At 34.1% G+C, this 21,187-nt stretch overlaps 1 protein-coding gene across 1 annotated transcript in view; it reads left to right on the forward strand.

Annotated features, from left to right (window-relative positions):
• Nucleotides 1–267: 267 nt before the first annotated feature.
• Nucleotides 268–21,187, forward strand: part of HFM1 (helicase for meiosis 1) — a 34,770-nt gene continuing 13,850 nt past the window's right edge. The window contains exons 1-20 of the mRNA XM_051625635.1: nt 268–332; nt 719–840; nt 1,989–2,310; nt 3,063–3,328; nt 4,763–4,810; nt 6,601–6,671; nt 8,734–8,866; nt 11,022–11,173; nt 11,381–11,458; nt 11,597–11,758; nt 12,198–12,398; nt 12,482–12,570; nt 13,282–13,325; nt 13,417–13,518; nt 14,908–15,053; nt 16,523–16,617; nt 17,338–17,471; nt 18,364–18,411; nt 19,831–19,911; nt 20,359–20,450. Coding sequence (XP_051481595.1) covers nt 268–332; nt 719–840; nt 1,989–2,310; nt 3,063–3,328; nt 4,763–4,810; nt 6,601–6,671; nt 8,734–8,866; nt 11,022–11,173; nt 11,381–11,458; nt 11,597–11,758; nt 12,198–12,398; nt 12,482–12,570; nt 13,282–13,325; nt 13,417–13,518; nt 14,908–15,053; nt 16,523–16,617; nt 17,338–17,471; nt 18,364–18,411; nt 19,831–19,911; nt 20,359–20,450 — 2,451 coding nt within the window. The remainder of the gene's footprint in view (nt 333–718; nt 841–1,988; nt 2,311–3,062; nt 3,329–4,762; nt 4,811–6,600; nt 6,672–8,733; nt 8,867–11,021; nt 11,174–11,380; nt 11,459–11,596; nt 11,759–12,197; nt 12,399–12,481; nt 12,571–13,281; nt 13,326–13,416; nt 13,519–14,907; nt 15,054–16,522; nt 16,618–17,337; nt 17,472–18,363; nt 18,412–19,830; nt 19,912–20,358; nt 20,451–21,187) is intronic.

The following is a 21,187-nucleotide window of genomic DNA, read 5'->3' on the forward strand; positions in this document are numbered from 1 at the left end:
TAGCTTAAGTTTGTTTAAAGTGTAGTCCTACAGGATTTTTTGGTCATAAGTAATAGGAATCATATTTTATTAGGAGAGAGATTCTGTTTTTGAAGAAGAATGAAGGATGCAGGCAAGAGCTCTAAAGGAAAAAAATCTAGAAATTAAGCATGGCACTTATAACTAATATGTTTCTATTGCTTATGCAGGTTCAATTCTAGTAATTACAGTTTCACAGTTCCTTGTGCTGCCTTTTGCAGATTAAGAGACTTCACTTTTGATCTAAAAATGTTCAGCTCTGCAGACTTTTCATTGGATAATTTATTTTATGAAAGACCAGATACAAGTCAAAGGTAAATCATTATACATAAGTGTATATAATAATTTTCCAAGTTTTTCCATACTCTGAATCATTTTACACCAGAATTTTTTTTGGTAACTGCCTTTCGTGCCTGCCAGTTGAAATGGACTAGAAATTTCCAGGTTCACAGCCCTTACTTTGAAATGTTATTCCAAGCACACTGAAGTTTGAATGATGCAGGTGTATGTTAGGGCTGTAAGAAATACAGGTTAGCAGAAGTTTTTCCTCTTCAGTTTTCTGTGATTTAAAAAATTACAAAAATTAATAAGTATATTTTTTAGTGGGAGAAACAGTAGGTTATTTATGATTAGTGATTTTGAGGTAGATGTGGAGGGTGCTTAAAAAATGCTTTTACTTTATATTTGTGTGTAAAAATAGGTATTTAAAAAATGAGGAGCCTAAGATTTGTTGTATTGCACCTGCTCCAGCTATTGCTGAAGTTCCATCTGCAGAGGAGTTACAGAGGGAACTGGAAAAAGACACAGCCTGCACTCACATGGGTAAAATATCATAGAATAAAATCACAGAATCATTTAGGTTGGAAAAAAGCCTTTAATATCTAATCAAACTGTAAAACTAACTTAATTCCTGCTAAACCATAATATTTGACATTCATTTTGAGTGGCTTAACAAATAATTAGCTTGACAGATAATTCCTTCTCTGTCTCAGTGCTGTGAAATATGAAATATTGTAGGTATGCAAATATGGACAAGGAATACATTTTAGTTAAGAGTGATGGTCTTGCATGTGTTTAGAGTATTATCAGTCCTCTCTGGACATATACATGCCACAGGTTTACTGTGCAGATGTGGGCAATGTAAGAAGTATGATCAAAATTTCAGGTATTCCACGTTGTTCCATGAAGCATCCTAACATGTGGGAAGCAGCTGTAAGAGCACAAGGCAACATATGGATCTGATTACCTGTCTCCCATCCAGGGAACAGAGAGTTTATATGAGCCTAACTTTTTTCTTCCCTTTTGGGGCTTTTTCAAATTGCCATTCAGGAAGCCTAATTTGAGTCTGGCCATTGATTGCTAAGTGGAATATTCCTTCAATCTAGACATTCAGGATCACCTAAAGGAAATTTATTTTAAATAATTTGGTTGTTTTATCTCTGTCAACTAGATTTCTGCGTTTCTTAGCTGCTGTGGTGATTTATTATATTCTGTATTTAGGAATCATATTGTTAAGACAGAAGGGTTTTTTCTACTTTATGCAAGAGCAATTGCATTAAGAAATACTAATTCCAATAAGGTTTCAGGTGTTGGTAGAATTAGAACTTTTGGGGTTAAATCACAAACAGACCACTGTAATTTTAAGGGTAACACTGAAATTACTAAGCTGTGAAATAGAGCTGTTGCATTCAATTGCTTATTTCTGCTCTTGACTTCCTTTTGCTGACAGCAGTACTGTATGGTTAGCCAGATCAGGACACTGATCCTACTGAAAAATAATCCAGCCAAATGTGATAATTAACCATGATTATTATGAAACCATCCCGTTGCTGACTTCATTATGAATTTTGATGTTGCAATGCATGTTACATGAACATGCAGTTCATGTAATATATGTGAATTTCACTTATGCAATTAGTATTAATAGGAATATGAATGTTAATAGAAATAATGCTTTATTCGTTTTGTAGGAGGGAGAAAGCACCGACAGTTTATACAACAATGTAAGAGTAACACCAAGGAAGTAAATGATAAATCACCAGCACCTGTACATTTTGGCAAAACCTCTGAAAAAGATGTGCTCCAATTGAATGTGAGAGAAAGAGAGAACATTAGTTTTCCATATGAAAGTCTGAAGATGGTTTCATTTTTTCTCTCCTCTGACCAAGATAAATCTAAAACAGGACTGGGGGTTTCTCAGCAACCTGGTGCTAATTTTTCACAAAATAAAATATTAAGTAATTTTCCAGAAGACAGTGATGATGAGAGTGCCCATTCAACATTAAGAAAAAGGTATGTGTCATGTCAATTCTGATAATTTATCAACTGTCAGAATAATTGTTTTAGATACATTTGTTAAATGCAAAGTTTTGGATTCTTCAATTGAAGGTACTTTGGCAGGGCTCCAGACACTTTTCAATAAGGAAAAAAAGTTGTTTCTTTTTAGCAATATTTTAGTACTGTAATTAAATATGTCCTGACCTCAGCCTTTTTTATCAGAAATGTAAGGAGGAGACTTGTTTCTTTAATTTTAAGTAAATTAAGTAACTAAGGTTTTCCGAAACACCATTTTGAGTTCTTTATCCACGTGGTAATGAGCAAGAAGGCTAAGGTCACTTGCTATTCAGAGCAGAGGTCAGCTAGCTAGGAATACCTAGGGCACTTCTCAACATGATTTCAGTACTGCCTGGGAGCAGAAGTCTTACACATAAACTTCTCTTCTATGCTCAGCTCTTCTCGTTCCTCAGAACCTGTATGTCTCTTGTTTTTAATTATGCAGAGACAGACAGTTGATCTGCTATTGGGATTCAGAGCCCACTTGGACAGGCAGTTTATTCTTTCAGGTTCTTGCTGGAATTAAAATGTACCTTGAAAGTAGTCTTCTTCAGACAGAAGAGTATCAGATCAAATAAAATTGGATACAAACTTTTCTTATGATTGCATCTTGTTGGTTCTGCTTCCAATACATACATGCATATTTTTCAAATATTAGAGAAATTGTATAACATTATAACAAACTAATTAAAATCCTGGATCTTTCGCAGCTTATTTAAAACATCTGGTTCTATGTATAACAGTACAGAATTTAAAGACAGTTCTATGGATGTGAAAGACATTGATACTTACTTAAATACAAGTAAAAACATGAAAGAAGTGAGAAAAGAAGGTTTATGGAGAAATAATCATCATGCTCTAATAACTGAAGACTCAGATTTTACTCTGCATAGGATAAATGATGGGGACATTGCATCTAAAAACAGAATTAGAGTGAAATCATTTTCTAAAGCTTCTGAGATTCTGGATATGACAGGTAATTATTATTACTCTGTTTCAAGAAAAACAGTCCACTGTCTGCCTTTGGTATGTAATAATAATGATTATTATATCCATGATCTAAGGTACAGTGAAGAATGTTTTCCCTCCAGCTCAGGATGAGATAATTGGCTAAATTTGAAAGAAGATACTGCAATTCTATGGAACTTCAATGGATTGTTGTTTAATATAAGCAGGGTAAACAATTTATGAAGAAGAGTCAAATTTTCAAAAGTGCCAAGTCACATAGACCTTTTTGAAAATGCCACTTCAAATCAGTCCCCTAAACAATTTGAAAAAGAGCAGCCTCGTCCCTTCCTGTGGTCAATAGTCTCATCTTCATTTGAAACAAGACATTAAAAATGGATTGTTTGTGATGTGGTTCCTCCTTGTAACAGTGTAGAAATAGATTTTAAAAAGGAAAAATCTGGAAAATTGAGGCAAGTGGTGAAAATTTGGATTAAATTATGAAATTCTTGGTTTAGAAATTATTTTTGGTTTTTAAATATGTGTAGTTCCCTTCTAATTTGAGCTTTTTGGAACAGGGACTCATTGTTTCTTTGGAATATACCTTGTGTATCTGGCTAACTGCTACAGAAGTACAGAACAGGAAAATAAGTATAGCAGAAAGGTGTAGACAGCTGTGGCTTCGGATGGGATTTGGAGACTCATCAGGGGTGGAATTCTGATTGCCTTCTGAGCAACAGTGACTAGATCTGAGCAGTGGATGTCATTTACTTTGACTTCAGCAAGGCTTTTGATAGAATGGTTGAGAAATACTCCTCCACAACATTTTGTATCCAAGTTAGGACATAGGAATGAATGGAATAGATAAATATTTGGGTGGTCAGGCTCAGAGGGCTAATGCATCACATTCTGCCCACATGCCTGCCACAAATGGAGTACTGCAGGGATCTGCCTTGGAGGAAGGGGGATGCCAGGGATCTCATGAAATGCAGCAGGGATGAATGCAAAGCCCTGCCTCAGAGAAGAAGAACCCCTGGGAGGGATTGGCTGGGGACAGCTCTGCAGAAAAGAGCTTGGGGTCTGGCAAACAGTGTGCTGAATGTGAGCAAGCAGTGTGCCTCAGAAGTGAAGAAGGTCGACAGCATCCTGGACTTTGTTAACAGGAATTTGAGGGAAGTGATTATACCCTTTCTCCTGGCACTTTTGAAACCACGTCTAGATAGTGCATCAAGTTTTGAGCTTCTGGTACAAGCAAGATACTCTTAAACTGCAGTGAGTTCAGCAAAGCGCCACCAAGATGTTCCTTTCAAATGATGAGTTTGTGACCTCCCTGTACTATCCTGTCAGCTCCTTCTATATCACTTGGACCTTGTTATATACATAGCATGGGGTCAGGAAGATATTTTCCATAGTTATTAATTGAAATAAAATCTGGTTTTATTAATTTACTGCTTTATTTCTTTAGGAACTACAGGAAGAAAATTGGAGGTTTTGAGGGCTGTTACAGAAATACGTATCCTTGTATTTGCTCTGATTTTCTGATTTTATTACAGTGTTGTTACACTTACAAAATTATAGTGTTCAATTTTTAGCCACAGGAACTCATGCATTACACTGTAATAGTTTTGATTAGTAATGTGGAGAATCAAATGACAAATAGTTGTTTAGCTCTTGGACTTCCAAAACTAGAGTGACAGTAGGACAACTTACAGTTCATTTTTTGCTTAGTGAATTTATTCTTATCTCAAACATTCACATTTTATGCTCAAAACTGTTTACTTTTAAAATGTAAAATTTTTAGTTTGCATACTACGTACTTCAGGCCATATTTCATATGAGATACCTTATGCACAAATATCCCCATACACTTTAAATGAAGGTGAAGTGAATTATTATTTAGGCTCATTTTTGTCCCATTTTCTCAGGAGAAAATAAATTTAATATATTCCTTGTAGGTCTGTATTTGTGTAGTAGTGTGCATATAGTATATTTCCATTATTTAAGCAGATTTTACAAAAATTTTCCTTCTTCTTGGCCGTGCCTTGAACCCGTAACATAATTAACTTCCATCTATATCTGTCAGTGGTGGTTTTTTTTCTTACACTGTCTTTTCAATATTTTGCTTCTATTGACCTATCAAATGGTAGGTTAAATACCAGAAAGAGGCATTGTCTAAATTTAGGTAACTTAAATTCATGTGAATAGCTTTAAGAAGTGTCATAATTTCCAAAATTAATAAGGACTTAGTTCTGATGTTAAACATTGCAGATAGTCAAATGTTCTGCATTTTTAAAATAGATCACTCAGGGAATTTTAGATAAGTCTTTAAAAAAAAAAAGTCTAATTTTTTTAGTCAAATATTACTTACTTACCTTTACCCATTTTTAAATGTTTAGATACAGTTATTTTTTGTTTTACTCCTTTTCATTTATCTTTTAATGTCACATCAATCTGAGGCCTCAGCAGTTCATTGTTCTTATTATTGTTAGTGTTGTGTCTGACTGTGTGTGCATCCTCAGCTTCATCAGATGGTTACAGCTAGTCTGCTTGTGTGTCTTAAATTCAAGTCCAGACAAGGATCAGCTCACTTATTTGGAATTGTTATATAACAATATTCTCTTTCCTCTTACTCATATTTTAGATAAGAATATTGTTGTTTGAAGAATACACAAATATTAGTAGTTGAAAATATCTTTAAAACCACTGTCAGCAGTAAGAAATTGTACATTAATTTCTTTGCTGCTGTTATGGCTGGACATTAAATAATTGAATCATAGAATGGTTTGAGTTGGAAGGGACCTTAAAGACCTTCCAACCCCCCTGCATGGGCAGGGACACCTCCCACTAGATTTTACTGATTAATTTATGTTATTTCACAAATACAATGTGGCTATTGACACTTCAGAAATGCTAAGAAGAGTGCACTGCTTGCTCTTTCATCTGGTTTGAAATGTAGAATAAAGCTTTTGGCCCTTGCAGTTTTATATTCCATAATTGTATACCATTCCATAAAACCTATGCCAGGGAGGAGGTTCTTGATAACTGGTATAATCCTGAGACCTCTCGAATAAGTAGTGGGGTTTTTTTGTCATTTGGAATATATGGCACACCAAGAATCTAAATAAAGCATCTAAATCATTTAGTATGTTACTTTTTGATACTTTTTACAAGCCTCTTTCAGTGAAAAAGGGCTGCATGTGTTTTAAGTTTCCATTTAAATTACAAGAAAGAGATGCATTTACAGTTCTAAGAAAAGAATTGTAATTTTCAGTCAATTGTTTTCAATTCCTTAATGCTATCAAGCAACCCAATTTAGAAGTATTTTTAAGGAGTTCCCGTATTTTAACTATGCACAGTCTAAAGCTTTGGATGATGTAAGTATGAAACATTAGCTGCAGCTGCAAATAGTACTTTGTAGATAAATGTAAATGATACTTTAATATTTAGAACTTAAAAGGCCTTTGAAAACAGTAATATATCTTCCTGGAACAATGTAGCAGGGTTGTGCTTAGCTGAAGGCCAGAAGAATTGTTAAAATTTTTTCTCAGTTTTAAATACATTTAGATGAATATATGAGTTATATATGTATGCATACTGGTTAGTAATGTTTTTGAATTATTTTCACAGGAAGATAAAGAAAAGCAGAACTTTAGAGAAGGTTGTTTTTTTTGAGAAGTGATGTTTGCCCGTGCCCTTTTTATCAGCTGTGTGTTTTCATTAAAACCCAAAACTTACTTTGAAAGTAACCAATTTTAGAAAGATTTTATTATAGGCAGGAGATACAGGTTCTATAAGAGTCTTTAACAGAGCATTTGAAATTTTTATTCAACTCTAGAGAAGTGCCAGTGTAATTCACAAACATTTCTAAGCAAATGTTGCAAATATTTTTGTTTCTATTTCTTACCCACTAAGTAATGTTTTACAAAGAGAAGACCTTAAGAATGATGTTAATATGAGCGAATAATCCTGTCTTTAAGTTATATGGGAAGCTGTAATTTTGCTTTTTCTCTTACATTGTTAGTTTTATGCATAGATTTGGGGTATTTTTCCTTACTTCCAAATTTGTGTTTATCTTCTGATCAGAGTTATATATCATACTGTCCTGTAAAATTATCGTGACTCTTTGGAACTGGAACTATAGAAAACTGTAGCTGTAATCAATATTTACTTTCATAGAAGTTGCAAACCCAGAGTTCTCGTGGCAATAGTTCTGTTTTATTTTTAATATATATATATTTTTTAACATATTCCAAAATACAAACTTGCTTGTAAGGTATCAGGAAGGACAGGGTTTTCTTATCACTCGTGTAAGACATGAATTGTGGTTAAAAATGAAGAGAAATTGGCATATTAAAAAGACTCTGGTCTTGTTTCTTTGGGTTTTTTGGTTAAGCATGCAAAATTCAACTTGGTAGCATCTCTCTGGATCCAATAGATGAGTTGTAAGCATTCTACTTAGTAGAATGTCTCTGGTTAATTCACAGTGAATGTTAGAAAGGGTTATTTAACCACAATCAGGGGGAAAAAAACAGACATACAGATTGCATTTTTGTGAACATTGGAAAACCAGGAATGGTAGATTAAGAACACAGGTAATTCCTGTAGCTGTTCAGTACTGTCAGTGTTAGTAATTGCTGCAGTTATTTATAAATAATTAGATTATTTCTGTTCATCCATGTGGTCTCCTAACAGTCATAGAATAGTTTTAGAGCATTAACAGCTAGAAGGACAGGAAAGAAGAATGAGAATAGTAGAATCTCTGAGGAATTGGGAGGGAAGGATTGCAATGAGGCTGCACAGAGCATGCTGCATCCAGGGAGTGTGGGTGAGTCACACTGCAGAGGAAGAAGGTGGAGTCAACCTGGTCAGAGGAAAATGAGGGAACCTGACATGGATGTATCTGGCTTCTAAGATGGCAGAGGATGGAATGTGGGGGGGAGGAAGAAAGCATAGTCTTAAACCTACTTTTGTTATTGAAAACATTATTTAAAAATTTACATATATTCAGCAATGTTGGAATTTTGAATGCAGATTGAATTACAGAAGGAAATAAAAGGGCACTTAGAATTTAAGCAGAAAGTACCTCTTTCTGATGACCCTGTGTTTGTCTGCAGTGGGACATTGGCAGTGATTCTTTATTAATGTCTTCTAAGGGTAGACATTGTGGTTGTGTTTGTCACAGAATGGTAGACTTCATTACATAATAATCTTAGATGAACAATCTCATCTGTTTCTGTGGCAGGTGTGTAGCAGATGTTAAATTTTTTTTGCTGTAGCTTAAAGTTTACATCTAATAAAACTTTTTTTAGAGGAATACATATATCAGTATAATAGTAATTTCTTTATGTCATTCTCCCCTAGACAATGTTTCTGGAATGTATGAATAGGTACAGTGAATAACTGAGTTGTATTTACTACTTTACAATTCTTTCCTAGCTTCTTTATACAGATAGGAATTTTGTGATTTGTGCTCCTACTGGCTCTGGAAAAACTGTAATGTTTGAGCTAGCTATTACCAGATTACTCATGGAAGCCCCACTGCCTTGGTTAAATATTAAAGTTGTTTACAGTAAGTATTATGCGGCTTTAAACATTTTGGTGACAGCAGTAGAAAATGTCATTCTGTAAACATGGAGATCTGGAGTGAGTGCTGTAATAATATTGAGACTTAATACATTAAGAAATTCTGACCTACTTCATTCTTTAAAAAGTTGTTTCTTTTAGGATTTGTTTATTTGTGATACCACTGTAACTCTTATTAGTATTTACCACTGTGTAATTGTAGTGTTCAGCATAGCCTATATAAATAAAAATTTAAAAATCTTGTAAAGAGTTTGTCCTCCAAGGAGGCAAGTTGTACAGAAAAACGGAAGGAGGAAGCAAAGGAAAGTAAAACTAATTCTTAGTGGCAGAGCCAGAAATCTTGCAATATCTTTTGTATTTCTGGCTGTTGCTCTGAGATGAGGATGAAATTTTCCAATAAGCACTTACCTGGCAAGGTTTCATGCTAACTGTTGCTTTCTGTCTGCTAGTTCAGAGGCACCAGAGTTGTGACCTTCATGAGTTTAATTGCTCTGTGTAGGAACTAATGAAAATACTTTAAGATAGTTACAACAATTAAGGTATTTTTCTTTCCTCCCTGGGAAATTGAGTTCATATTATGTAAATCAGATTGAATTTGGTGCATTTATCCCAGTTTTAATTCATGCAATGATATTTTTGTGCATCTTGACAAATGGTTAATCTGTATATTTTAAAAAGTTTTGAGGTTTTTGTTTCTTTTAATTCTGATGTGTTCAGATTCTTAGAATAAAGCTAGTGTTGATTTAGTGTTGACTGTGTGTCATGACTAGGCATGTAGTACAGTTTCTGTCAGCAGATTGAGGTGGAGCATTTCATTGTACTGCAGCCATTTTGGTTGCTTTTCTAGAATTGGTACAAATTAGCTGGTTGGAACTTAGAATAAGAAAGCCATTACCTGCTGGTGAAATTAGATCTGCTCAGCTTTCCAAGTTTGACAATGATGGGGAGAGAGAGATGTGTCAGTTTTCCGAATGTTGGAACAGAGAGGTTGTCCAGACTATGTACTGCCAGAGCGTGCTCTGGTACCTTCTTCATCAGTGGCCCAAGATGCATGTTCATTAGCTTCCAGTAGGTGTTTCCCAGTAGAGTTGTTTCCCAGCAGCTTTAACACATGCTGAGGACTGGTGATTGATGTTCTAGGATCAATGACTAGTATCTTGCATAGTGAAAGATTATTACTTACGCACTTTTGTGAGTTACTTGCTGGTAGTTTAATCAGTTTTCTGGAGCTAGTGATTTCCTTTATAGGCTACTGATACACCTATGAGATTTTACACTTCTTTCTGAAGCAGAAACTGGTTAATTAAATCTCTTAGTCTTTGGGTTCACTTGTCAGCTGATATGTAGAAATTGTTGATATGGCTCTAACTGTCCTAGAATGTAATCACTGCAAGTTTTATTTTACTACTGTTGTTTTTGAATCCTGTGTAGATCCTTTATTTCACTTAAATAACTGCCTTTTCCATATAGATTACCCATCCAACATAGACTTACACATGTTGCTAGTATCAGTCCTTGTAAAAAAAAATAATAATGAAGAAATAGAGTGTTTTAAGAGTCTGTTCACGAGGACTAGCATCAGAACTGCAACATGTTGTGTTAGCTGCTACTTGATGTGTTAACTTCTTGGTATGCTTAAGTGTACATTTGGTTTAAATAGATTTTGATTTGTTCTGTTATTCTGTCTCTTGCTCATGGATGGTTTCTCATTTTTAACCCCTTTTTTCTCTGAATACAGCGTGCTCAAATTATTCTGAATGGCAAAATGGTTGGCACTTGTATAATACTCCATTAGAAAACATATTTCCTGTGGTTTATTCCATCTGTGAGAAAACCTTTGGCAGCTGAGCAATTGTTTCCATGTGGGGCTGAGGAAAAATCAAGAGAGGGCATAAATAGCCTTAATTAAAGAATCCTGTTTCTGATTGCAGATAGAGAAGAACTGGGGCTCAAAGCTCAACATTGACCTGTGCACATGGAATAGGGCAATAAGGATAATAATACCAGTTACAAATGTTATGGGAGCAAGGCTGAAAATTAGGGAAATTAAATTCAAGACATCTTAAATATGTGTATCTTTAGCAATATAGTTGGTGATTTGGTTTTCCTGATATAACTGATTATTTTTGTGGTCTTTTTAGTGGCTCCAATAAAAGCTCTATGCAGTCAGCGTTTTGATGATTGGAAAGAAAAATTTGGACCTATAGGACTCAGCTGCAAGGAACTGACGGGAGATACAGTGATGGATGATTTATTTGAAATACATCATGCTGATATTATTATAACTACACCTGTAGGTTTCAATCCCAGTTGTTACAAAAGCCTAGAATAAGCAGACAGCTGTAGTCTGCTAATTGTATGCTACTAGGACTGCTTATCTTTTTTTTTGTATTTAGTAGTAATTTTATGATCCTTATGCTTGTCTGTACATCTGGCATATGTTGGCCTTTAAATCATCATTCTCTGTTTTTGTTTGGTTGTGTTGGGTTTTTGCTCCTAGGAAAAATGGGATAGCATGACTAGAAGGTGGAGAGACAACTCTATAGTCCAGCTTGTACGACTTTTTCTCATTGATGAAGTAAGAAAATAAATGTTTTACATGCAGTATTTTTGGTTCTTGAAGATAAAAGGAAACTTGAAATATGTAACATTTATTTAACAAATGTATAGATTGTAGTTGAATATACATATAGCAAATCTTCTAAAATTCTAATAGGTACATGTTATAAAGGATGAAAGCCGTGGTGCAACACTAGAAGTTGTAGTCAGTCGGATGAAGACTGTTCAGTCTTCTCTTTCGCGCCTGTTGGAGAATCATGACACTGTTCCTCCCTTGAGATTCGTAGCTGTTTCTGCAACAATCCCAAATGCTGAAGATGTAAGAGTTACATTTTAACTGTTTTAATTAATGTAGTTGTAGTTTATAAAATTTACTGGAATTATACATTCAGTTTGATATAAAAATTGTTGGTTTTAAGCTGCCATCTTAAGATGGCTGTGAGGTTGATGTTAATGTGACAAATGACCTCTAACCATATGGAACTATCAGCCAACTATGAACATGCTTCAGGTTTAAATTTCTGTTTGTCATTTTTATCTCTAAGCACAGCTAATAACAGACTTGAGATTTCAGTCTAAATTATATTGGTCTTGTATAAAGCGGAACCACATCTGTGATTTTAATTACAAAAACAATATACAGTGTGTTAATAGTTTACATGTGACAAAAGCTATTAATTACTGTATGATGCGATTAGAGCAGAGTATGATTAAAAGCAGAAGTTTATAATTTCTATCCTATTTCTTCTATTTTAAAGATTGCAGAATGGCTTTCAGATAGTAAGATGCCTGCTGTATGTCTGAAAATAGACGAGGACCAACGACCAGTGAAGCTACGCAAAATTGTTCTTGGTTTTCCTTGCAGTGACGGTCAGACAGAATTCAAGTTTGACTTAACTCTTAACTACAAGATAGCTAGTATTATACAAACATACTCGGAACAAAAACCAGCACTTGTGGTAAAACAGCTTTTTAATCTCATATTTGAAATAGTTTTTTTCTTTAAAGTGTTGATTCAAAAATAATATTTTCTTATTAATAGTTTTGTGCCACAAGAAAAGGAGTACAGCAGGCTGCTTCTGTTCTTGCAAAAGATGCTAAATTTCTACTGAGTGCAGAACAGAAACAAAGGTATTTTTGTATGTGAGTTGTTAATAACTGTTTGTGTGTTTTAGTCAATCTGTGACATCTGTGAAGAAAACTGTTGAGAATACAGTTTCTAGCAGAGGAGTGTCTAACAAACTCATAATCACAGTTGACGTTCTTTTTGGTAAATTGACACTCTCCTTGGGAAGTTTTATTTGCTTCTTAGATTTTTAAGGTAATTTTCACAAATGTTGTCTCTAAAAAAGCTCCTTTTTAAGTGTGTAAAATGATAATTCCTAAAGACTTAATAAGGCCTTGTAGTGCAAAGATTAAGCATATGAGTATTTGAATTGGATGTGGTCTTACTCAGGTTCTCGGTTAAGCCATAAGAAGTCTTTGTATGATCAGGTACCTTTAATAAATACAGCTATGACTTGTATTAATTATTATTTACTTCAGGGTTGCTTAGTCATGGCAGCTGCAGAAGCTACTTCCTGATTTTTGGACCTCAAATATGGTCGTCTTTGCCTTGTGTGAACAACACATCTAGATTGTAGGTCATGAGTTGGGAAGGTGACCAGGTTGGAAAGGTTGCAATAGCTGCCTCAGAGTGTATTTGTTCCCTTTGTGAAGATGGGAAAGGTGCTGGTTGAAAATATCGAAATATTTTAAACATTTGGATAAAAATTTTAAGATTTATCTTGGTTAATCAGTGTTGTGATTTTAAAGTATTCTTTTTTTGTGTGTGTTGCATAGATTACAGAAGTCTGCAAATTCATTGAGGGATTCCAAACTGAGAGGTAAATATAACATTCTACTTCTCTGGTCTGTGAATGAATATTTGCTTGAGTAAACTTAGTCAAGTGATAGATATAATTATTTCATTATCAGATCTTTTAATGTATGGTGTGGCTTATCATCATGCGGGTATGGAAGTATCTGACAGAAAAATAATTGAAGGAGCTTTTACTGTAGGAGACATACCAGTACTATGTAAGTAAATTTAACTTTGAAAGCCAAAATGTATACAGAGAACATTGCAGTTTGGAAGTGATAATATTTTATGATTCTATACTTTTTTTAACCTCTGGAATTGCTTTGTGAAATTCAGATAAAGGTGCGTCTGTGTTTCATGTGCACCTTTACCCCATGAGTATTCACACGCACTGTTACAAAAGACCATAAACTTTAACTTCATTGTACACAGAGGTCATCCTCCCTGACATGTATATGTAGGTCTGGCTGTGTCCATTTCCTTTTCATACCACTGAGCCATACTGTTGAGGTGGAAATTTCTGCTAGCGTGTCTTTGCTCAGAGTTGATGTGATGTTTTCTTTGTGTGCTTTACAGCAGTGGCTTCCCTGAAGGCAGTGTTCTACAATTATGCTTCTTAGATGGGCAGGATACTATTTTCAAAATTGCACGCAAGCTGTTTTAACTAATGGGGAGATTCCTAAGAAATATTCCATCCGCTGGTAACTGAAATGAGAATTTATGTGTTTGAGACGGGATGATCTCGTCCAGGCTTGCTTTTTCAGTAAAAAAGATTCAGACCCTATGGAGAACTGTCTGTGTCATTCATGTACAACCCTGAAAGATTCATGGGGTTTTTATTTTCTGTACGATGGTCAGTATGAAAATTTAAGGTAGATACCCTTACTGTGATTTGACAATATTAGTTGGTTTCAAAAATATTTGGAAAATTAATAATTTGCTTTCCTAGTGAAATAGTTATATTAGTTGGCCTTTATAGATGGCTTTCCATGTTCAATTCCTGCTATGTCATATATCTGTTAGAGAAAGTGAATTACAAAACATGAATGTGAGATAATTTGCCACAACCTTGACTGGTGTTTTTCATGTGAGAGTGTGTATTAGTAAAGTACTGTGACAGTATTGGTGATGATTCTGGTTTGGTACCATGGATATAAACAATGCTAATGACTGATGACTTAAAAACCAGTTACCTTAAAGATATTGGTCACTGCAAAGTTGGATGAAAGTCATGGGTGTATTCAAATATCTATCTGTAAAGAAACATAAGTAATATTTCTTCAGTGTGTGTTATATTGAAGATGGATTGGATTCTGGATTATCTCTAAATGCTAAGGAATGTTCACATAAAAATATCTGGAATGTAATTTGTTAAAGATTACTTGATAGTAAATGAAAACTGAATATCAGATACATAGAAATTGTGATGCAGGTACATGCCTGTAACCTGTATCTAATTCTTTGTGATGCAGTACACCCTCTGACTTGACTAGAAGATAAATGCTCTTAGGAATCAAGAGTTAGTCACTTATTTGCTGCTTGTTTAATATCTGCCAGACATTTCAGTGGTGTTCATCTTGCAATCAATATACTTTAATCTGATGTAGTTACTACTAGCACCTTAGCTATAGGAGTCAATCTGCCTGCACATCTGGTGATTATAAAATCCACAATGCACTATGTTGGAGGAGTGTTCCAAGAGTACAGTGAAACTGATATTCTGCAAATGATTGGGAGAGCAGGAAGGCCTCAAGTAAGTTAATGCTGTATTTATATTGATGTTATCTATAGGTCAATCAGTAGAATCTATTCTTGGCAAAAAAACTACAATGTCAGCGGTTTTCCTGCAGCATTTGTTTTTTAAAGGGTTGTTATTAATAGTTAAATTACTCCTGGGTAACTTCTTAATTGAGAGAAATCTGTTTGCTTTTGTGTTGCCCACTAAAAAGCACAGCTTCACCTTGCTGTGGAAAAGATCTAAAGGTTACATTTGAGTTACAGAAAGAGTGGGGATCAGAGAAAAAGTACGAAGCTGGCTCACAATTTATAAATTGCATAACAAAAAATCTGGAATATTGAATAGTATAAAGAGCAATGTGCTTTTGTTCTCATAACATCAGAACAAGAAAACATCTAATTAACTTAGAAGTGGAGTAGAGGTGTGGAGGGTCAGAAACACTGCCTTCAGAAAGCTCAAATCCATTTTGCTTCCACAAGAGGTTGCTAATGCCAAGAATGCTGTGCTTTACAGTGTTTAGACATGCTTTGATTGTAAAATAGGAGTGAGGGAGGGTTTAAAAATTGTTATTTTAATTATACCTCTTGAAAGTCTCTGAATAATTTGTGTTAAATCATCCACTTTTAAGTCTTTTAATTTTTAGAAATACAAGGGCTAACATGGGAGGTAGATTACTCACGTGTCTACAGATGCTGCTTGCATTAGCCACTGTCGTATGTTGTATACAGGACCATATTTTATCTGGCCCTAAAATATAAATTAGTATGGAAGTTCTGATATTCGTATCTTTCTTAACTGATTGTTTGGGGTTTTTTGATAGAGATTGTAATGTAGTCAGATTTTTAAAGTTGTGACTTAGAATCCTAAGCCACTGTAGCTAAGTCAAGAACTGAAATGTTTATCAAGATCTGCCTATCCATGTTATATACACTGATCTAAAAAAAGCGAAAGTCGGGAAACTTCTCGTGCAAATAACAATAAATCAGTCTAACAGTATTTTTTTCTATTACAAAACAAAATAGTCTAAATGAGGTGGCTTGAAAGTAGATTATAGAAAATACTACAGAAGGCTTGACTGTTCATTTAAGGCTTTCTAATGTTTGGGATTCCTAATGAGAATACATGTCAATAAATTATTTTCCATAGCTGTGGCCAGGAATCCTTTCCTTAGGTGTGTGGACCTTGTAAGAAGGTCGATAACAGTTCATGTTTGTGGTGTTTCTCGACATGTCTGTTATATGTATGTTAGCACATATAGGCTGGTGCCTTCCAGCAGTGGCTGGAATCCTGGGTTCTGCTTGCTGCCCAAATGAGTTAGAACTTGTTTTTAAGTTAGAGAGGCGTTGGCATCCAACAGCCATTTCAACAAGGATTTTAAGAAAACAGTATTAATGGTTTCAACAGGTATGTGATGCACATTCAACTGGATATTTTTTTTTGCTGAGAGCTAGAGAGCATTTTTTGTTTGTGATTTTGTTTTTCAGTTTGACACTACAGCTACAGCAGTTATTATGACTCGTTGGAAGACAAAGGAGAAGTATATACAGATGTTAAATGGTGCTGATATAATAGAGAGCAGGTAACTAAGTATTTTTTATAAGACCATATAGAAGGTGACAATGGTTTCAGGTTTCTACAGAATTATTTTTCAGGTGGGTTTGGGTGTGAGTTTTTTTGTCTATTTAGAACATACTTTAAAAAAAAAAAAAGGAAAATCAAATCAAGCTATTCAGAAGTTAACAGCCTCTGTTTTGTCAGGTAAAAACATCTTTAGAACATCTTAAATTTAATTTTTAAAACAGTTGTAGATTATTGCTGGAAACAGAATAAACATATTGCAAATACAAAAAGCAAGAATTGAACCCAAATCATGACTGAATTTTTAGATTAGAATCTGGAAAATACCAGTCTGCAGAAGTCATTTGTTGTGAACACAATATCAAGACAAATATATAGGAAAGTTATGACAATAAAGGGTAAACTGGGAAATTTTGCTCAGCTGATTTTAAGGTTTAATTTCTCACATATATTCAAAATACCAATACTGTGCTGTAGCTTTTAAATGTATGTAGCTTTGGTTTCAAACTGAAAGTTCACAGTTGACAGAGGTTTTTTTGCTTGCTGGACATTAAATCAAAAAACCCAAAAAACCCCAACCAAACAGAAAATTTTTGTGGGTTTGGGGGAGGGGTTTTTTTGTTTGGTTTCGTTTTATCCCCAAAAAATAGCTTTAGCACTCTTTCTACTACTAATTGCTAAATGTACTTACCTTTTTTCTTCTGTTTTTTTATTTTTCTAGTTTGCACAAGCATCTTGTCGAGCACTTAAATGCAGAAATAGTGCTTCATACTGTCACAGATGTCACTGTAGCTTTGGAATGGATACGATCAACATTCTTGTACATTAGAGCTTTAAAAAATCCATCTCATTATGGTTTGTTGTTGTTTTGGGTTTTTAATTTATTTAAATTATTACACTAAGATGTGTTAGATCAGTATTTATGTTTCTTTTGTTTTCTTGTGGACTATTATTTCATAAGGGATTAAAAACATGATGTTTAACATGGCCTGTAACATTTTTAGGAACAAGTTTCAGTTGGTTTAACATAAGTAACAGGAATTTCAGCATGGTATAACATTTAAAAATTATAAAGAAGCCATTTACAGCTTCACAATAATCTATTTATTTTTACCTTAGTACATTGGACCATATATTAATGCACTGTCAAGTCATAACGTCCCTTTCAGTGCTGAATATGTAATCAGCTGCTACAAAAACCCACATTTGTCTAATATTTAATAGTTTTTATCAAACAATATTTCAGTAATCTTAATGCTGGTTTGTCTTATCCAGAACAGCCTCTCGGTCCTCAGCCCAGCCCATATCTTTGTTCCTACACCTGATTTTGAAATAATTGAGTACTTGTTGGAGATAGGTTGTTTTTTTCACAGGTTTATAGATGGGACTGGAACATAGTACCTCAAGTATTCGAATGGATATTACAATTTAAGTGGCTTCCTGTATTCTGAAATAGGAAAATTCTACATGTAAAGTTCCTCACTGACATTTCTGAAATTTTTTAGGGCTCTGATATTTTACATAGGAGAATGCTGGCAGTTTTTAGCTTTGTACAGCCACTTACTGATACTTAGATACAGTATGTCAGGCTTTTGACTTATTTCCAGTATAATTATTTACAAATTTCTTAATTTGGGGTATTTGTCTGGCTCCCAAAAAAACAGCAAATCGGTTTTCATGGGTAATAATATTGAGGAGGAAGTATATAATTGTATTAGATTAAAATGCCTTTTGTCTCTTCATGAAGGTTTTTCATCTGGATTGGATAAAATTGGAATTGAAGCAAAATTACGAGGTAAGTGGCTTTTGTTTTTTCAGTAAAATGTTAGATTTAGGGCAGGTTCATCCACATTATATATCTCCATGAATTTCAATAGATCGATTCACAGAACAAAAGTAGTTTGCCATGTTGTGCTAATGATTGTATTTATTTATTAATACTTTTGAAACACTACCAGTAGATTCTGGCTGGTGGAAAAGTTTTTCTTGTGTAGAAGGAAAAAAATGCCTCCACCTACCTCATCTCCATATACATACTCATAAAAATGGAGCAGAGCATTTTAATTTTGATTACTTGTAATTCTTCTAATATTCCTTTGATCTCATTTGCTGTCATTAATTTATGTTGCTATACTTTGAAAATGGCCCTTTTCAGAAATTGTCATCTTCTCTTAATTGTGAATTTAGGCCTGAAAACAAAATATGTAAAATATTAACATCTTCACCTTGTTCAGAAGCAGCTTCAAATTGTATGACTACAGCATGTTAGGCAGCAATAATATAGCACAGGTGGAGTATTACGGATTTTTTTTGGTTTGGTCATTAAAAAATGCATTAATAATCTGAAAAAGGACTGAGAGTTCCACTCTCTGGCCATGACATTTTGCATTGGAGATGAACATTCTAGAGCAGTTTGCTTGTTACCTGAAATTTGGCCCTTATGGATTTAATTACTTGTTTTGCTTAGGGGCATCATGGGAAGACTTACAGCCTTTCTGAGATTTCTGTGCATTAAGCATTGGATGCAATATCAGTCACACCTCAGATGCAAGGATTCAGTAGATCCTCTTCAGAGTTATTTTGTTATTTTAGTTCCAAATTTATTTTTTAAATTTGCATATGAATAATATAGCAAATGCATAATACAACAGCAAAAACCAGAGAGAATGCAAATATATAATTAAGTAAATGCTCTTCTGAACATTGTATTAATGTAATTTTTGCCTTTTAATTACCTCACTTTTGAAAGGAAGGAAAGCAAGAGACTTTGGTCATCCTCATACAGATATTTCACTAAATACAAACGCACCTGATGCAGTATGAACATTTCTGATTAAGGAGTTATAAATACCTGTGGATATTTGAAATTTCAACTATTTTAAGTATTAACACCGTAGTGGAGATCTTTTGTATAAATACTGTGGGCTCTCTGTTCTGTCATTCAGAATTGAATATGGCAGCCTATGTTCCATGCATCTAGTTTCTTTTACTTTGCTATTTTGGTTTTGGTATTTTTGGTTGTCCTCTATCAAATAACTTTGAGTGAGCTTTCCCCAGGCGTTAACCGCCAGCTTTAGTAGAAGTAAGATCATATTCTAAAACCTCTACTAGAATTCAGTGGAATTAGTTGCAATTTGACGAGGTGTTTCTAGTTTGTACATAGAGAAGTTTTCTGTGCGTACTAAAAAGCCATGTATTTTCAAATTTTCAACAGAACTGTGTTTGAAGAACTTAAATGACTTATCATCTTTTGATTTGATCAGGATGGATCAAGCAAATAATTTCAAACCAACAGGTAACACTTTTTAAAAAATAAGCTAGTTTTCAGAAGTGATGTTGAGACAGTTGTGAACTACAAAGGGTCACAACTATTCTTGTGATCCATTAATACGAGTACACAATTATAGGAGAGAGTAGAATCTGAGAGGTTGTTTGACTAGTATATATGAGCATTTCTTCAATAAATCATGTAATTTCATTCTCTTAATATTGAAGAATTTGTTGCAGATTAAGAGAAAATTGTAGAACGTTATTGCATTGCAGAACATTATAGAACATAACTGGTCTGCCACTCTGGGGTCAGTACTATCCATCAGACAGCTGGGGGCAATAACATACTGAGACACTAGTGGTAAATCTCATAAAGCCCTGTAACAAGAAAATTAATTCAATGTCGTTACTTTAAAAAAATACACTAAAAAGACTTGACTTACTCATTTTAAGGTATATTCTTCTTTTACAGAGACTGGAAGATTAATGGCATGGTATTATATTGCATTTGATACAGTGAAACAATTTTTCACAATTAAGGGAACAGAGACTTTACACGAATTGGTAATTAAACCTTTTAAAGAAAATTTACATATGTTCAATAGATTTTAAACAGAATCAAAGATAAGCAAAAGTTTTTATTTCTTTTAAAGAGCTCAGGTTTTATTCATATAAATTATGAAGTTTTAGAGAATACATCTAAACTTCCTTGTGGGGTATATTTTGAGGCTTTGTATTCTAAGATCTTATAATTTCAAACTCGTTCTTCTCTCATTGACCTTGCTTATGAAGATAAAAAGTTGCTGAAGCTGTTCTGTTTATGTATTAAAACATTGTGTTGTTTTGTGGTTTGGTAGTTATTCTTTATTGCAAAAATCAGCTGCCTAGAGAGTAACTTTTACTTTCAAAGGAATGTTATTGTCTTTCTATTTTAAATAGTTTTCCTCTCTCAGATAACAGGTTGGTATTGCTACTGTTATGTCACTTTTTGTTTCCATTAAAATACTATGGTAGAACAGATTGGCCATGAAAAAATGGAATCCCTGTTATCATATGACTATTTTTGTTACTAAAGTATGAAGAAAGTTAAATACATAACATAGCAAAAACTATTTAAATTTGTTTTGTATGGCATAAAGTGTTAGCAATGTGGTTGATTTTGCATAATTTCAACTGGAATGGTAATCTGAAAACTGAAAGAAAAATCTTCTCCTTTCATCTTGCTATAAAGGTTATTATATAATAAATGTTGTTTGGTCAGTATTGGAAAGAACCAAGTGACCGTCTTTTCATGGTCATAG

This window comes from Apus apus, chromosome 7, assembly GCF_020740795.1.
Source record: "Apus apus isolate bApuApu2 chromosome 7, bApuApu2.pri.cur, whole genome shotgun sequence".
In the NCBI taxonomy this organism is placed as follows: Eukaryota; Metazoa; Chordata; class Aves; order Apodiformes; family Apodidae; genus Apus; species Apus apus.